Below are 15379 nucleotides of genomic sequence, written 5' to 3' on the forward strand. Positions count from 1 at the left end.
TTCCTTTTTATCGGACAACATTTTTTAACATAATTCAAAAGAATGATTTTAATTAAATACAATCAAAAGTCTTGGGTTGGTGTTCCATCACCTCGGTTAAGTATGAACAAACAAATCCGTTGTACATGTCTGTATCTCCTTGTATTCTTAAGAAATAACTAATATATCCCCTTAGTCTTAAGTGCAGTACTTGAATATTCACGTGTTTCCTTCCCACCTGTGCCACCTGCTCTGACCTTTTCTTAATCCCTTCTACTTCAACTGAGTCTTGTCAGCATGACCGCAGCACTTCCATTAAGCCATGTAATCCGGTTCCTGCCCACTCTCTCTGTCCCCGCTGACTGTCCTCTGTCCTCTGTCTGTCCACTGGACCACCCACACCCCGCGGAACTCCCCCACACCCCGCTCAGTGCGCCTTCATGTCAGCTCTATACATGACCTGATATTAGCATACATTATGCTGTACACACTGTGAAGACCACCACATTTGTGATATTGGGCTAAATACACATCGATTGATTGATTATGCTGGAGGCAGATGAGTGCCGTTAATGCACGTCAGTCGGCTCGTCTGGAATAAATGGTCTCTCGGCGCTTTAAGCTGCAGCTGCATAGTGTTTAACTGTGGCCTCAATGCCAATGTATACACTTATTCTACATGTGTTGGTGCCTGGTTGATATATATTTAAGCAATAGCTCACGACAGGCCGTGGTATATGCTCATTATATCACAGCTAAGGGGCGTGGTTCGGCCCGACGCAAAGCGGAGGGTCGGCAAACTGCATACAGTTTTTCTCAGACGCGGAGGGATACTGACTTGTTGTGAAAAGTAGCTACAATTCTACCCGTGGTATACGCTCAGTATATCACGGCTAAGAACCAATCAGATTGCTTGATTTGACTTGTCCGTTTTATATAGAGCAATATCATGTCCATATTTTGGTAGATGTACAATAAGAGATTGCAAGTATATTAGAATAAGAAAATGTGTTTTTATGCATAAGCCTTATTTTCTTTATTTAAGAGTAAGACATATTACGTTTTATTTTATATATTAATATTTTGTCAGTTGTTACATAAGTGTTATTATATCACCTATATTTATTTATTTGTTTAATTATGAAGTATCTTTTGGATTTGAGACGAATAGAAGCTTTTAGAATGTATAATGGTACACTGACCAAAAGGTGGCGTCATAAACACAACTCAAATAAAATACATTCATAATAGTAAGAATCAGGATCCAGTTATGTAATGTGCATTTTACAGAGTACAAATTAACTGTGTACTCTTTGATGGACACATTAATGGTGATATAAAATAACTTCTAAACATATCCATCACATTTCTGTGTTGCAATTTCCTATTGGCCAGCATGAGTATTGATCAAGTTAAACCCATGTAGCTTTCTATCAAATTTGAGATATTTCTTCTAAAATGTTTTGACCTGAATGTTTTATGTGTATTACCTCGATGCCCAAGACACATGTCTCCTAAGGGAGACAATAAAGCTCTTATCTTAAGATGTGTTGATGTAAAACATGAACCCTAACCCCGGTATGACCGGTGACCGAGCAGCCGGTGGAAACGGGTCTGACTAACCGCCTGTCTGCTTGTTTCTCTGTGCGACCACCTGTTGTGTGTCTCATTATTCCTGGGGTCCTCTCCAGGTCTCTTCTCCCTCTGTTCTTTGCTCAAACTCGATCTTTTTGTTCCTTTTGTTTTTTACAACGCATTGCATATTCAGAGGAGGCAGCATGTAGGTATCTTAAAGCGACACGCACCTCCTTGGCTGCATGACTCATGCTCTATTTCTTTAGCCTTTACTTATGATTTTGCTGTTTTCTTTAGTTTTGTTGTTGCATAAGACTCAGATGGAATACCTGATTGTTAGATTTGTTTTGATTTTGCTCTTGTGTGTGTATTGGCAGTCGTGCTGGAAGCCCTTCTGGAACACTCCATCAGTAGACTGCTGCTTGATTGGCTTTTTGATTTTCCATAATTCTGTCTGCTGTTCTTTTGAGTCTGTTACGTTCCGTCAGTGTTATGACTGTTCCTCCTCCTCCTCCTCCTCCTCCTCCTCCTCCTCCTCCTCCTCCTCCTCCCAACACCTGTCTCACATCTGTTCCGTGTTGCCGCATGGTGTTTTTATTTGTGCACGATTTATGTAGCTCTTACATCATTTGGAAAGATTTAATAACACCGTTTCTCTCTCTCTCTCCTCCCCTCCCTTTCTTTGTGTATCGTCTTTCTTCTCCTCGTCTCCTCTCTGCAGGGGAGGTGCTCTTTCAGATGGCTGAGGTGCACCGGCAGATCCAGATCCAGCTCGAGGAGATGGTGAGCACGTGGTCTTAAGCAGAGTGTGCGCCTCTCGTTGGAGCCTCCACATTAGCTTGATATGTAACACTCAGCTAAACAAACTCTTACGTCGCCTCCTTCTATCTTCTGAAGGCAGCAGTTTCACTTAATAACACGTTGGCTGATCTTATATGTAAATCACAGACTGGAAACACTTTTCATTTCAGTCCCTCAAAAGATTTAATTAGAATCTTCCAGAGTAAATTGGCCAATTGTTGAAACATTAGCAGAGAAGATGCTCTCTTTGGGTAATGGATGTCAATGATCCAAGGCCACCATTATGCAGAGCAGTCTCATTTACAAAGTGGGCTCTGAGCAGCTGCTCATCTCTTCACGGGGACATTGGGATCGTGACATGAGGCAATACAATTCTAACTGTTGTGACGCTGTTCAGAACTCATGACATCTTAGATAAGTGTGATAAGGGTGTCGTCTGCGACAGCACACTTTCTTTCAACACTCACATCACTAATGTCATTCGGTCTGATTACCCCCCCCCCCCCCCCCCCCCCTCACCTATTGACTCTCACCACTTTCAAAACACATCTCTGTACACTGGCATATCCCCCCTGATCACTACTCGTCACACGTTCTTGGGGCCAAGCGGATATACTAGTTGTATCTTGCGTAAAAGCTGCCGTGTCGTCAAACTGCAACGAATATCCAAAGTCACACAATTCTTTCCTCTCACCTAGAAACAAGGACAGGACAAGACATGACCTGTCTTTCCATTTTCAATGGGACTCGTTCAGTCAATGTGGGAAATGCATCAACCGTCAAAGTAAACGGTTGACATGTTAAAGTCAAAGTCGTGACCGTGTAACTATATATTGCCGCAGAGCAACGATGTCCAGAGACATTGTTTAATTGTTTGCTTGACTGAACATCGTAGTCGGGGTCCTTGTAGATACAGAGATGCACGGTATTGTTACATGTTTTTATGTGATTAGCTCAAACCCTAGAATCAGTTTTACCGCCAGTCAAAAGACGGCGAGTGTTTTCACCTCCACATGAAGTGGAGGGAAAGTAACCGGATCGGATGCTCTCTCTATTGCACAGACTTCCTGCTGATAGTAGTTATAAAATATCATCTCCCATGGAGGATGAGGGCGAGACGAAGAGGCTGAGAGGTTCCTTAGTGGGCTAATAGATTGCTATACGGTGGTGGCGAAGTCAATAGGGACTTGGCTCGTCACCAGTTCAAGTCCCGGCGAGACCAAGTGCTACCGAGGTGTCCCTGAGCAAGGCACCGTTCCCCACACGGCTCCCCGGGCGCCGTTCAAAATGGCAGCACACTGCTCCTAACACTAGGATGGGTCAAATGCAGAGAAACCGTTTCCCCACGGGGATTAATAAAAGTCCATCTTAATCTTACTCTAACAATTGAAATAAATAAAATACTTTTATTAGCATTTGCAGTTTCTTTTTGTAATATTTCACCACTTGCATGTATTCAGCTCTGCTCAACCCGACCACACATACTGAACGTGCTGAGATACCAGACATCCTCCCCCAATCGTTTAGGTGCGACATTTCCGACAGCAAGACAAAGACATCCATTCCAGTCGTTCACTGCAATGTTGTCCCTCCTTTTGTTTTAAATAATGCACTGTGGTTTAGCATGATTGAGCCGCCTGTTTGTGGTGTTGTTCTGAGGTCTCTGTGTCTTACAGCTGAAGTCTTTCCACAACGAGCTGCTCACGGAGCTGGAGAAGAAGGTGGAGCTGGACGCTCGCTACCTGAACGTGAGAATCCCTTTCTGATGTCACACTGTTACAGAAGCACCACATGACTAAGCTGTTATCAGTGTTGTTAGAGTCAAATAAAACTCTTACAAAATAATATGAAAAAATATGATCATAACAAAATATAACAATGATATCCTTTAACGAATACTAAAACCATTTTGCCTGGTTAAAAATAAATAAAAAATACCTTGAATTAATTTCAGTTCAACTTTTCTTTTATATATAATATATAACGAGGTAAAAGGAGTTGAAATTAGTTTCCTTTTTCTGTACCATGGAAACCGAACACACTTGACCTTCCAGGAGATGGCGCTATGCCACAATTGCTCCACAGTTGATCCCTGTTATTTCTTACTTTTGTTGAAGAATTAAAAAACAAGAACATTCTAGAATACCAAATCCCATTTGACCAGTCTCAGTCTAATGTCCGTTTGATTCTGAGTTCTCTGACCAGGTATTTTATACGTCTATGGTGCTTCTTAAGACATTATAGATAGCCCAAACAAGTGTCAATAACGTTACTAAATAAAACAAGCAAACACACCCTGAAAACTAAGTTTAAAAAATCTATTTCAAGACTGTAATATGTTTAGAGTCTAACTCATATGTTCATATCTGCTGAAAATGGCGATTATTACATTTCTAAAAGCCTTACCGAACGTATTCACAATTTCAGTAAAGAAGAAAAACTTGAAAAACTTTTTCTCCAACAGAAATGAATAATGGATGGCTTGAAAGCATCAATCATAATCATAACTACATTATGTAACCGTGTACATTCCCCACATGCTCCATGCAGCCCTACTTTCAGCTCTGCTGCTCAAGAGTAAGGGGAATACGGTGTGGGACATCTTCTCATGAAATCAGAAACAAAAAGCGCACTCTCCGGCTTTTATCCAAACCGCTGCAGACAGTTACATAAAGACTTCCCACTCCACTGTGAATTATGACTCACTCTGTGAAAATGAGGCATTACAAAAAAATAGGCTTGTTCATTTATGGTGATCAGTAGTTTGGAAATACTCCCAGAAACATTGGATCATTTTCGACGTGTATGTTTGGATCGTTCAAATGGTCTGACATTCTGATGTATCCAAATGCAAATCAGCTCCAGAGACATTTAATGACCCGTTTAACATTTGATTTGTACTTTGTACTTTGTCCTGTACATGTTGGTCAAATACGTTATATTGTACACATGCAGCAGACATACTTTGTTAGTCTGTGCTTTTTTCACAATGCAGGATGCAAAGTATGGACATAAACAGCTGACATCCAACGCTCATTATCAGGTTCATATGTGTATGTTGTGCCTCTACGAATAAAAGTAAACCAACCCAAGAAAGATAAAAGGAATAAAAGGGAACATTCTCACATTTAAGAAGCCGGACTCAGAAGCTGGAGGCACACATGTTAGACATATTCTCTTCATTTTCAGGTTCATATTTGTATTGTGTCTCTACTGTGACTTGTCTCCATGCTTTAATGTTTAAAAAGCTCTTTATTGTTCTCATACTGCCTGTGCTGCAGCACCTCTTTTCACCCTCTGTCTGAAACCAGAGCCCAGTCCACTCTGATTGGTTACTGTAGCTGGCCAGCTCGTTTGTTACTGGTGAACCGCTTAGAGATGTCCCGCCCCTTAGCCTATAACGTACGTAAGTGTTGGAACACTAGCTAAACGAAGTGCAGGTGGTACATAGTGATGAAGGAGTCCAATTGAGCCGTTTCAGGCGGGGGTGGGGAGGGGGCGAAGTGTGTGTGCCTTTGCAGACCATTTACAGCACACTACAGGAAACATAATAAGGCCTCTTTAAAACCTTCAGCTAATGATTTGTTTTTGCTTGGGGGAGCGTAAAAAAGTTGTCACCTGTACCACATTTTTGTACCCAATTAATTCTGTGATGCTCTAGAACCAGCCAGAACAAAGGAGGGGCTATAACTAAAGCGTAATCCCAAAGTGCCATCCTCCAGCTTCCATTACGCACCGGACAATAACACAGAAGCTGACCACCTGCTATGACTGTATGTCCATCAGTGTTACACATGTTCTGTGCATGCTGCTGACACATGACGCCCTGCTGACGGTGTGCTGCCTCCCTCAGGCCGCGCTGAAGAAGTACCAGACGGAGCACAAGAGCAAAGGGGAGAGTTTGGAGAAGTGCCAGGCGGAGCTGAAAAAGCTGCGCAGAAAGAGCCAGGGCAGCAAGCACCCTTCCAAGTATGGAGACAAGGAGATGCAGGTCAGTGCGTGTGACTGCAGGGTGGATGAGTACTCATGAAGCGGACAGATGTGTGTCGGGATGGTGCACACCGGTGCTTCTGTGGATCAATGAGAGATGAAACCGATGTCTTGGCTCAGTGGCTCATGGATCGTCCTTATGGCTGGCAGGAAGACCACTTTGTAAAACTAGCAAATACTCTCTGAAACTAAAGTGAACATTTCAAGAGGACCTATTGTTCTCATGTTCAGGTTTATAATTGTATGTAGTGTCTCTGCTGGGACATGTCTCCATGCTTTAATGTTCAAAAAGCTCTTTATTTCTCTCGTACTGCCTGTGCTGCAGCACCTCTTTTCACCCTCTGTCTGAAACCACAGCCCAGTCTGCTCTGATTGGTTAAATAGCAGGTTGGCTCTGTTGTGATTGGTCAACCTCTTTATCACATACAATGTGATCGGACTAGCCAATGGAGGTGTTACATAGTGATGTCACTTTGTAACAGAAGTAAACAAAGGAGTCCAATGTCCGAGTGTGTGGGAGAGAAACTCCCTCTGAAGGGAACACAGGGACCTTAGCCTCTGCAGATCATTGACATGCACCAACACCTACATACCACGACAGGAAGGAGAAAGCCCCAAAAGGATAATAGGGCCTCTTTGAAAAAAACATGAAGGAAACAAATTAACATTTTGATTATAACTGTGTGTGTGTGTGTGTGTGTGTGTGTGTGTGTGTGTGTGTGTGTGTGTGTGTGTGTGTGTGTGTGTGTGTGTGTGTGTGTGTGTGTGTGTGTGTGTGTGTGTGTGTGTGTGTGTGTGTGTGTGTGTGTGTGTGTGTGTGTGTGTGTGTGTGTGTGTGTGTGTGTGTGTGTGTGTGTGTGTGTGTGTGTGTGTGTGTGTGTGTGTGTGTGTGTGTGTGTGTGTGTGTGTGTGTGTGTGTGTGTGTGTGTGTGTGTGTGTGTGTGTGTGTGTGTGTGTGTGTGTGTGTGTGTGTGTGTGTGTCGCAGGGAGACCAACATGTATCGTTACAAAAGCCTCTGCAAAGAAAAAGGATCCAATTGGCTTCAGATCAGTACGTGGCACATAAACCCGGCTCTCATTCGCTGGGTCTTCATTTCAGCAAAGTCAGACTTATGTTCACCGCGGCAGACTTAAGTGACCTCACGCTGACTCTGCGCGGTAGCTCTCCGGCTCTCCCTCCTCCTGCAGGGATTTGAGCTTCAGTGCGCCGGGTAATCCGTGACACCGCTGATAGGATAGGACGTGCTGAGCTGAATGCAGCGGGACCCCCGACTGGGCACACGCAGTCTGGATGCCAGTCTGCCAGGCGCTCAGCAGTGAGAGCAACGGAGGTGGCAAAGGTTACAACTGCAGCACACATGGACTCATCAGCAGACACCGTCCCGACTGCAATGGTACCATGGTGTTGGAAGCTGGAAGTACAGCAACATGTGTACCGCAGTATAAGGAGAGCTGATGTGTTAGTCTGGTACAAATACAGATAATTAGCCAACAAAAACAAAAATAAAAGGGATCGAGTATTCCCAAGAACTCATGTGGTCTAAGATCTGACAAACTGGTCAGATAAGGGACGTTGGTACATTTTGTTCTTGAAGCGCAGTGTTAAGGATTTACTAAAAGTATAGAATCCCCTGAATCAGACTTGTCGTGTATGGCTGTTTCTGAAGTGTCAATACCCTGCAGCACTTTGCCCGGATTTCCATTTTTCTTTTGCTGTTTTTAGTGCGTTCTTTTGAAAAATCCTAGCGACCGCGTCCCAGATTGTAACACGCATCCAAGATAACGCTGTTCCAAATAACGCAAACATAACTAGGAGAAACCACAGTGCTTTACTTATTTATTTAGTAACCAAAGTGCTTCCTCGACTTCTGACTGCATAAATCTGTTTCTAGTTGCTGCACTTTTCTCAGTATTACATAATATTTGTTTACAGCATCTAGGGCATTTGAGAGGGTTGAGTGAAACATATTTCTCTCCGCTCAGGTAGCTGATTGAGCGGAGGCGTGAGGAGACGGTTCTAGGCTGCAGTCGAATAGTCCAAAGATCAGCTCCTAAGTTCTAACCCTATCTCCTATTCCTTGACCTCTGAGTGAAAGGTCACGGGGTTAAGGGATAGTGGATAGGAGAATTCTTAGGAGGAGGACTTAGGAGAAGAGACTGCGGTACTTTAGAGAATCCGACTGCACTTTCACTATCCGACGTGTTTATGATGCGCCAGCGGACGTCAATGTGTGCGTCTGCTGTTGTGGGGTAACTATGGAAACCACAGTTTTCTATACAGCGGACTACAACATGGATGTTCAATAAGAACGAGGGACTATTGTAAACTCATCTAGAGACTCTGCACCGTGCTCTGATGCTGCTGCTTTGCTTCATGAACGTGGACAACAGAGACCTCTCACACAACCTTTACAGGCCATGCTGATGTTAGCTGCTGTGATGGCTGTCAATCAGCTGCTCCTCAGCCAATGACAGGCAGGCAGAGAGTGAAGGAAAGTGATAGGGAGTTACAAGCCTGTATGTGATATACTCAGAGGTGGAGGAAGTACTCAGATATAGATACAAGTAGAAATACAAAAGTGTAGGCATCAAGTACCAAAATTAAGAGTACTTCCATTTTAGAATCTTTAATTATTGCTGCATTATTGTGTTCATCACGGCTGGTCAAGGTGGGGGTACTTTTAATGACTTCATATACTACCGCTGGACATCTTAACCTATAATTGTATAGCACAGTTGTTTTATTAGTTTACTTATATATCGTATTAGCTAATCATTTCTAAAGTAAATAGTAACTGTCTTTGTATGTAATTTAGTGAGGTAAAAGGTACAATATTGGCTTCCAAATTGTAGTGGAGTAGATGTACTGTATAAAGAAGCATACAATAAAAATACTCAAGTAAAGTACAAGTGCCCCAAAATCGTACTTGAGTAAATTTACTTCACTGCATTACACCTCTGGCTATACTTCATGCTGTACGCCAGGGGTGTCAAACTCAAGGCCCAGGGGCCAAATTCGGCCCGCGACTTCATTTCATGCGGCCCCTCAAGAGATTGCAAAGAATATAATATGTTTATTATATGGTTACATGCCGATTTACAGAAGCACGTTGCCCATAAACTACATATCCCACAATGCATCTCAAATTTCACTTTTTTTCTCAGAATTTGACTTTTTTTCTTCAAAATATAAATATTTTCTTAGAATTTGCCTTTTTCTCAGAATTAGATTTTTTTTAAATCATTTTGTAACATTCTCACTGAAGAGACTTGCAATGATTTGCCCTAGACTTCTGCTTTCAGACGTAGTTAATTATGAAGTTATTACCCTATCCGATAATAATCCAATGCAGAGGCAATGATGTAATATAATACATTATTTTATATATATTAAATATTTATATATGTATTTTGATATAGTCTTAAAGTTACAACCGGCCCTTTGAGTGCAACCATAATGCTGATGTGGCCCGCGAAGAAATTGAGTTTGACACCCCTGGTGTACGCGTATGTGGATGTTCCACATGTTTTGTCCCATAATGTGCTTTTATTTGATAAATTACAAGAACATAATGGATTCTTTTCAGATGTTGACCTGACATTCAGTGTGTGCCGACTGAAAAGTCACACACACTTCTTGTGGCTGTCAGCGGGTTTCTGTATAGAGTGACAGAACAATTACTCTGCTTTCTGCGATAAGCTAACTCTGTTGCTGATGGACTTCTGTTGTTTAATTTCTGCCTCGTCAGCACACCAGGTGTCAAAAGTGAATAATTACATTCACAATGGAACAGGGAATATGCGCCTTTACTCTGACGAGCACAGCACAGATGAAGGTCCAGAAGTAAACAGCAGTTTAATGCACCTGGATTCCTGTTTAGTTTACGAATGATTTGGCATTTTAGCCATTTGATAGTAAAGCTGAAGAGAACAGGTATGAGATGTGACTGAGGTCCCTGGCCTGGTTTGAACAAGGAATAAGGCGGCTAATCATTATGCATCTTAATCTACAAGTCCATGAGGAGGACCCAGAACCAGGCTACTTCTGAAAATGTTTGTAATTAAATGTACTTTGACTCTAGGAAGAAAAGCTTGAAATGATTGCTTAAAGGCTAAATAAAAGGGGCAAAAAGATGAATCACAGAAGTTCTTTTGAGTCTGATCAGATTTCAGCTTAACTGTTTTTTGGGTCGGCATCTCTTAATGTTATTTATACAAATGTAATAAACCATGTGTTATTACAGTCTTCTACTCTGTATTTTAATTAAACAAAACAAATAAACTAATAGGACAGACTCAAAGCTCGATGATTTTAAGGCAGGTCATCAAGCAAGACCCCCACAAACGGTATTCTGACAATGTATAATCACATACTACAATAGAAAAACGATGTGTACAGTAGGAGAATATGTGGTTTACATACTTTGTAGGACTGAGCACAGCGACAGGGTAACTCTGCATCCCGTCAGAGCCTGAGGCGGTCGCCCCCCCGCTCTGCAGGAGCAGCCGGGGACGTAATCGTTGTGTAATTGTTAGTGTTGCTTGGACAGATGGCTGGTGGAGCGTGGCAGGGTCGGCTCCGGTCGGTACAAAGATCGATACATGGAGCTGTGAGGAACAACAGCAACGCTCAGCCCTGAAGTCCAGCAGCTCCTCTGCAGCTTAACGGATGATCAGGTGTGAAAGAGCTGAGGGTCCAGGCCTTTTCCCATGATGCTTCATCTCTTTGAGACCAACTGAATGTCCAGGAGTGAACACCTCACTGATTTGAATATCAGACCAGATCATAATATTGCGTTCATATAGGCATGTGTCGGGCATCGTTAACAAGCTAGATGCTGGTAGAATATGCAAGTGGCTAGTAGATTTGTTTTGGCCCAACAAAGAAAACAATGGCAGTATATTGAGTGGTTGGTAGAATTTGAACAAGCCATTTGGTCAGTGGACAAAAAAAGTACATGTTGTACCCAGTCAGGTGTGTTATAAACCTCCATCAAGCTTATTTTTTGTATGGCTGTTACCTGTGTGGTGGGATTTGACTTTATCAAATGTGGATAAAGAATCAAACCATTCATCTGTCTTTGAGGTATTTTAATTCTTGCAAGAACGTTCAGTCAGTCATACAGAGAGCATACAGTCTGCAGAGTGAAAGACGAAGAGTAGAGTGTGGGTTGCATATTTTAACAGAGAGAGGAGAAAAGGGAGGGTCAAGCTTGTTGATACATAATGAAAGGAGCATTCTGGGAGGTAGGGAGGACGTATCAGGATGTTCTCAGTTCAACAGAAGTTGAAGGTCATACTGTTGGTGCACAGAGAGTGTAACTAACAACACTGCAACACATCTTCTTCATGAAGAATGTTCCCAAGCTTAGCAAAGACCTGCAAGCCAGTCAGCATAGACAAACATTAGCAAATAAGAATCACACAATGATATCTTCTCGCAATTATCACTTGCCCCGTGTATCTCGTAATCGATATAACCGGCCTGTACTCGTCTATCCCACGTGCTCCACTGAGATCCAACATCTAGTTTCAGGCGGCCTGTGGAACTGCCAGTCAGCTGTTCCTAAGGCTGACTTCATCTCTGGCTCCGCCTCCCTGCAGACCCTGGATTTCCTTGCTCTCACTGAGACGTGGATTACTCCATCCAACACATCCACCCCAGCAGCTCTCTCCACAGCATATTCCTTCTCCCATACACCCAGACCCACTGGCAGAGGAGGTGGCACTGGTCTCCTGCTCTCTCCCACATGGAGCTTTTCCCTCTTCAAGCTACCTAACTTCACTCCTTCCACCTTTGAATTCCATGCCGTCACTGTGACCCATCCTATACAACTAACCATTGTTGTTCTCTACCGTCCACCAGGCGCCTTGGGGGACTTCTTGGAGGAATTAGATCATCTCCTCTCACACATCCCTGAAACTGGCCCTCCCGCTGTACTTCTCGGAGACTTCAACCTCCAGACGGGGAAGATAGACGAACTAACATCTCTGTTAACCGCCTTTGCTTTCTCACTGTCTCCGTCCCCACCAACTCATAAAGCTGGCAATGTCCTTGATCTCATATTCTCAAGGAACTGCGCTACTTCTAACCTCTCTGTAAACCAGCTCCACACATCCGATCACTTCTTCATTTCATTCTCTCTACCCCTTTCCAAACATAACAAACTAATCTCTTCTCATCCTGCACCTGTCCGCCGTAACCTTCGTTCCTTCGCCCCCTCTACCTTTGCCTCATCGGTGCTCTCAGCCCTCCCTTCCTCTGACTCGTTCCAACTCCTGCCTCCAAACTCTGCTGCAGAAACTCTCCTCTCTACTCTCTCATCCTCTCTGGACTCTCTCTGTCCTCTCACATCTCGGCAGGCTCGTCAGTCCCCTCCTGCTCCCTGGCTAAATGACGCACTGCGTGCTAATAGAACCGTCCTTCGGGCAGCAGAGCGGAAATGGTGGAAATCCAAACACCGCGACGACCTCCTAACCTATCAGGTTCTCCTCTCCTCTTTCTCTGCTTCGATCTCTCAGGCAAAAAGCACTTTCTTTCAAGATAAGATCCAATCTTCCTATTCCAATCCTAAAAAACTATTTTCCATCTTCTCCACCCTCTTGGACCCCCCCAAAGCCCCTCCCCCTCCTCCCTTCTGTCAAGCGACTTTGTTAACCACTTTGAAAAAAAGGTTGATGATATTCGCTCTTCTTTTTCTGACTCACCTCTACTCACCGCTGGGTCACCAGACCCTCCTTTCACCCACACACTGACCTCCTTTTCCCCTCTCTCTCCAAGTGAGGTTCTTACCCTCATTACCTCTGCCCGCCCTACCACCTGTCCTCTGGACCCTATCCCTTCAAACCTCCTTCAGACTATCGCTCCTGATATTCTACCGTTTCTCACCCATTTCATCAACACTTCTCTAACTTCTGGTCACTTTCCAAACAGTCTCAAGGAGGCAAGAGTAAACCCTCTCCTAAAGAAACCCACTCTCAACCCGTCTGATGTTATAAACTACAGGCCTGTCTCTCTCCTCCCGTTCCTGTCTAAAACACTTGAACGCGCTGTCTTTAAACCACTCTCCTGTTATCTCCATCAGAACAACCTTCTGGATCCGCACCAGTCTGGTTTCAAGGCAGGCCACTCCACAGAAACTGCCCTCCTTGCTGTCTCTGAGGAACTGCACACTGCTAAAGCAGCATCCCTCTCCTCTGTCATCATCCTGTTGGACCTGTCTCCTGCATTCGACACGGTGAACCATCAGATCCTCCTTCGCACTCTCCAAGAACTTGGAGTTTCAGGCTCTGCACTTTCCCTCCTCACCTCATACCTCAAAGACTGTACCTACAGGGTAACTTGGAGAGGGTCCGAGTCCGACCCTTGTCAATTAACTACAGGGGTCCCTCAGGGCTCTGTTCTTGGTCCCCTCCTCTTCTCCTTGTACACAAACTCGCTCGGATCAGTCATTAGCCCGCATGGTTTTTCATACCACTGCTACGCTGACGACACCCAATTAATTCTGTCCTTTCCCCGCTCAGAGACCCAGGTCGTCGCACGCATCTCTGCTTGTCTAGCTGACATCTCTCAGTGGATGTTTGATCATCACCTCAAGCTCAACCTTGACAAGACTGAACTGCTTTTCCTTCCGGGAAAAGATTGTCCCACTCTTGACCTGACAATCAACATCGGCACCTCTGTTGTTTCCCCGACTCAGATTGCAAGGAATCTGGGTGTGACCCTAGATAACAACCTGTCCTTCACTGCAAACATCGCTGCTACAACCCGTTGCTGCAGATACACGCTTTACAACATCAGGAGGATACGTCCCCAGCTGACCCAGAAAGCCACGCAGCTTCTGGTCCAGGCTCTCGTCACCTCACGCCTAGACTACTGCAACTCCCTCCTGGCTGGTCTACCTGCATGTGCCATCCGACCTCTGCAGCTCATCCAGAATGCAGCGGCTCGTCTGGTCTTCAACCTTCCTACATTCTCCCACACCACGCCGCTCCTCCGCTCCCTTCACTGGCTTCCAGTAACTGCTAGAATCCACTTCAAGACAATGGTACTTGCGTACCATGCTGCGAATGGATCTGGCCCTTCCTACATCCAGGACATGGTTAAACCGTACACCCCAGCACGTGCACTCCGCTCTGCATCAACCAAACGGCTCGCTGCACCATCGCTGCAAAGGGGACCCAAGTTCCCATCAGCAAAAACACGTGGGTTTGCTATCCTGGCTCCAAGATGGTGGAATGAGCTCCCCATTGACATCAGGACAGCAGAAAGCTCACACACCTTCCGGCGCAGACTGAAAACTCATCTCTTTCGACTCCACTTCGAGCGATAGAACTATTAACAAAGCACTTATATACTAATAAAGGACTGGCTAATCTAAAGCCAGTTGAGTAGCACTTGAAATGTTTTAGCTCTATGAAGCCTGATGTACTTATATGATTCTGTTTTCTTCAAGTTTGTATTTTGTTGGTCGAACGCACTTATTGTAAGTCGCTTTGGATAAAAGCGTCAGCTAAATGCAATGTAATGTAATGATATTATTAAAGTAAGTAAGTGAGTATAATATTTTTCTATTACACCTGTTAGCAATATCTCAGTCTTTTCACTGTTATTTCAGTGAATTGTGGTAGAAGATCAACAATTGGCCAATAATTTTCACGGATCCATTTGGGAAAAAGAGGTTCATAGAATAGTCCTGAGTAGCATGTGTATGGAAGGAGTGTGTTTAGTTAGTCAGAATCTTACTGTGCATCATACTGGCTCTCGAAGGTCAGTGGGACAATACACACATTTTATAACGAGCAGGTGTGTGTTCATCACCTCCATTAAGCAGGTTAGTTTTGTATTTGTTGTATGCTTGTTAGCCTGTTAGCGATATCTCCGTATTTTCCCTGTGTTTCTGTGAAATATTGTTGAAGTTCAGCCACTGGTCAAGAATGAAGGATTATGAGTTCCATTTTTGGTGCAGATCCATTTGAAAGAAAAGACTTCATAAAATATACAAATGTGTGAAGCATTTCTGCAACATTTAGT

General features: G+C 43.8%; 1 protein-coding gene across 5 annotated transcripts in view; it reads left to right on the forward strand.

Annotated features, from left to right (window-relative positions):
• baiap2b (BAR/IMD domain containing adaptor protein 2b) overlaps nt 1–15379 on the forward strand; it is a 113380-nt gene that overhangs the window by 60514 nt on the left and 37487 nt on the right. For 4 of the 5 annotated variants that reach the window (XM_034107919.2, XM_034107921.2, XM_071206761.1 and 1 more), the window contains 3 exons: nt 2276–2337; nt 4032–4103; nt 6209–6346. In XM_034107919.2, the coding sequence (XP_033963810.1) occupies nt 2276–2337; nt 4032–4103; nt 6209–6346 (272 nt within the window). Of the gene's footprint in view, nt 1–1747; nt 1764–2275; nt 2338–4031; nt 4104–6208; nt 6347–15379 lie in introns of all 5 variants that reach the window. The other variant, XM_071206762.1, reaches the window with a different exon arrangement.

The sequence above is a fragment of the Pseudochaenichthys georgianus genome, chromosome 19, assembly GCF_902827115.2.
Source record: "Pseudochaenichthys georgianus chromosome 19, fPseGeo1.2, whole genome shotgun sequence".
Lineage (NCBI taxonomy): Eukaryota > Metazoa > Chordata > Actinopteri > Perciformes > Channichthyidae > Pseudochaenichthys > Pseudochaenichthys georgianus.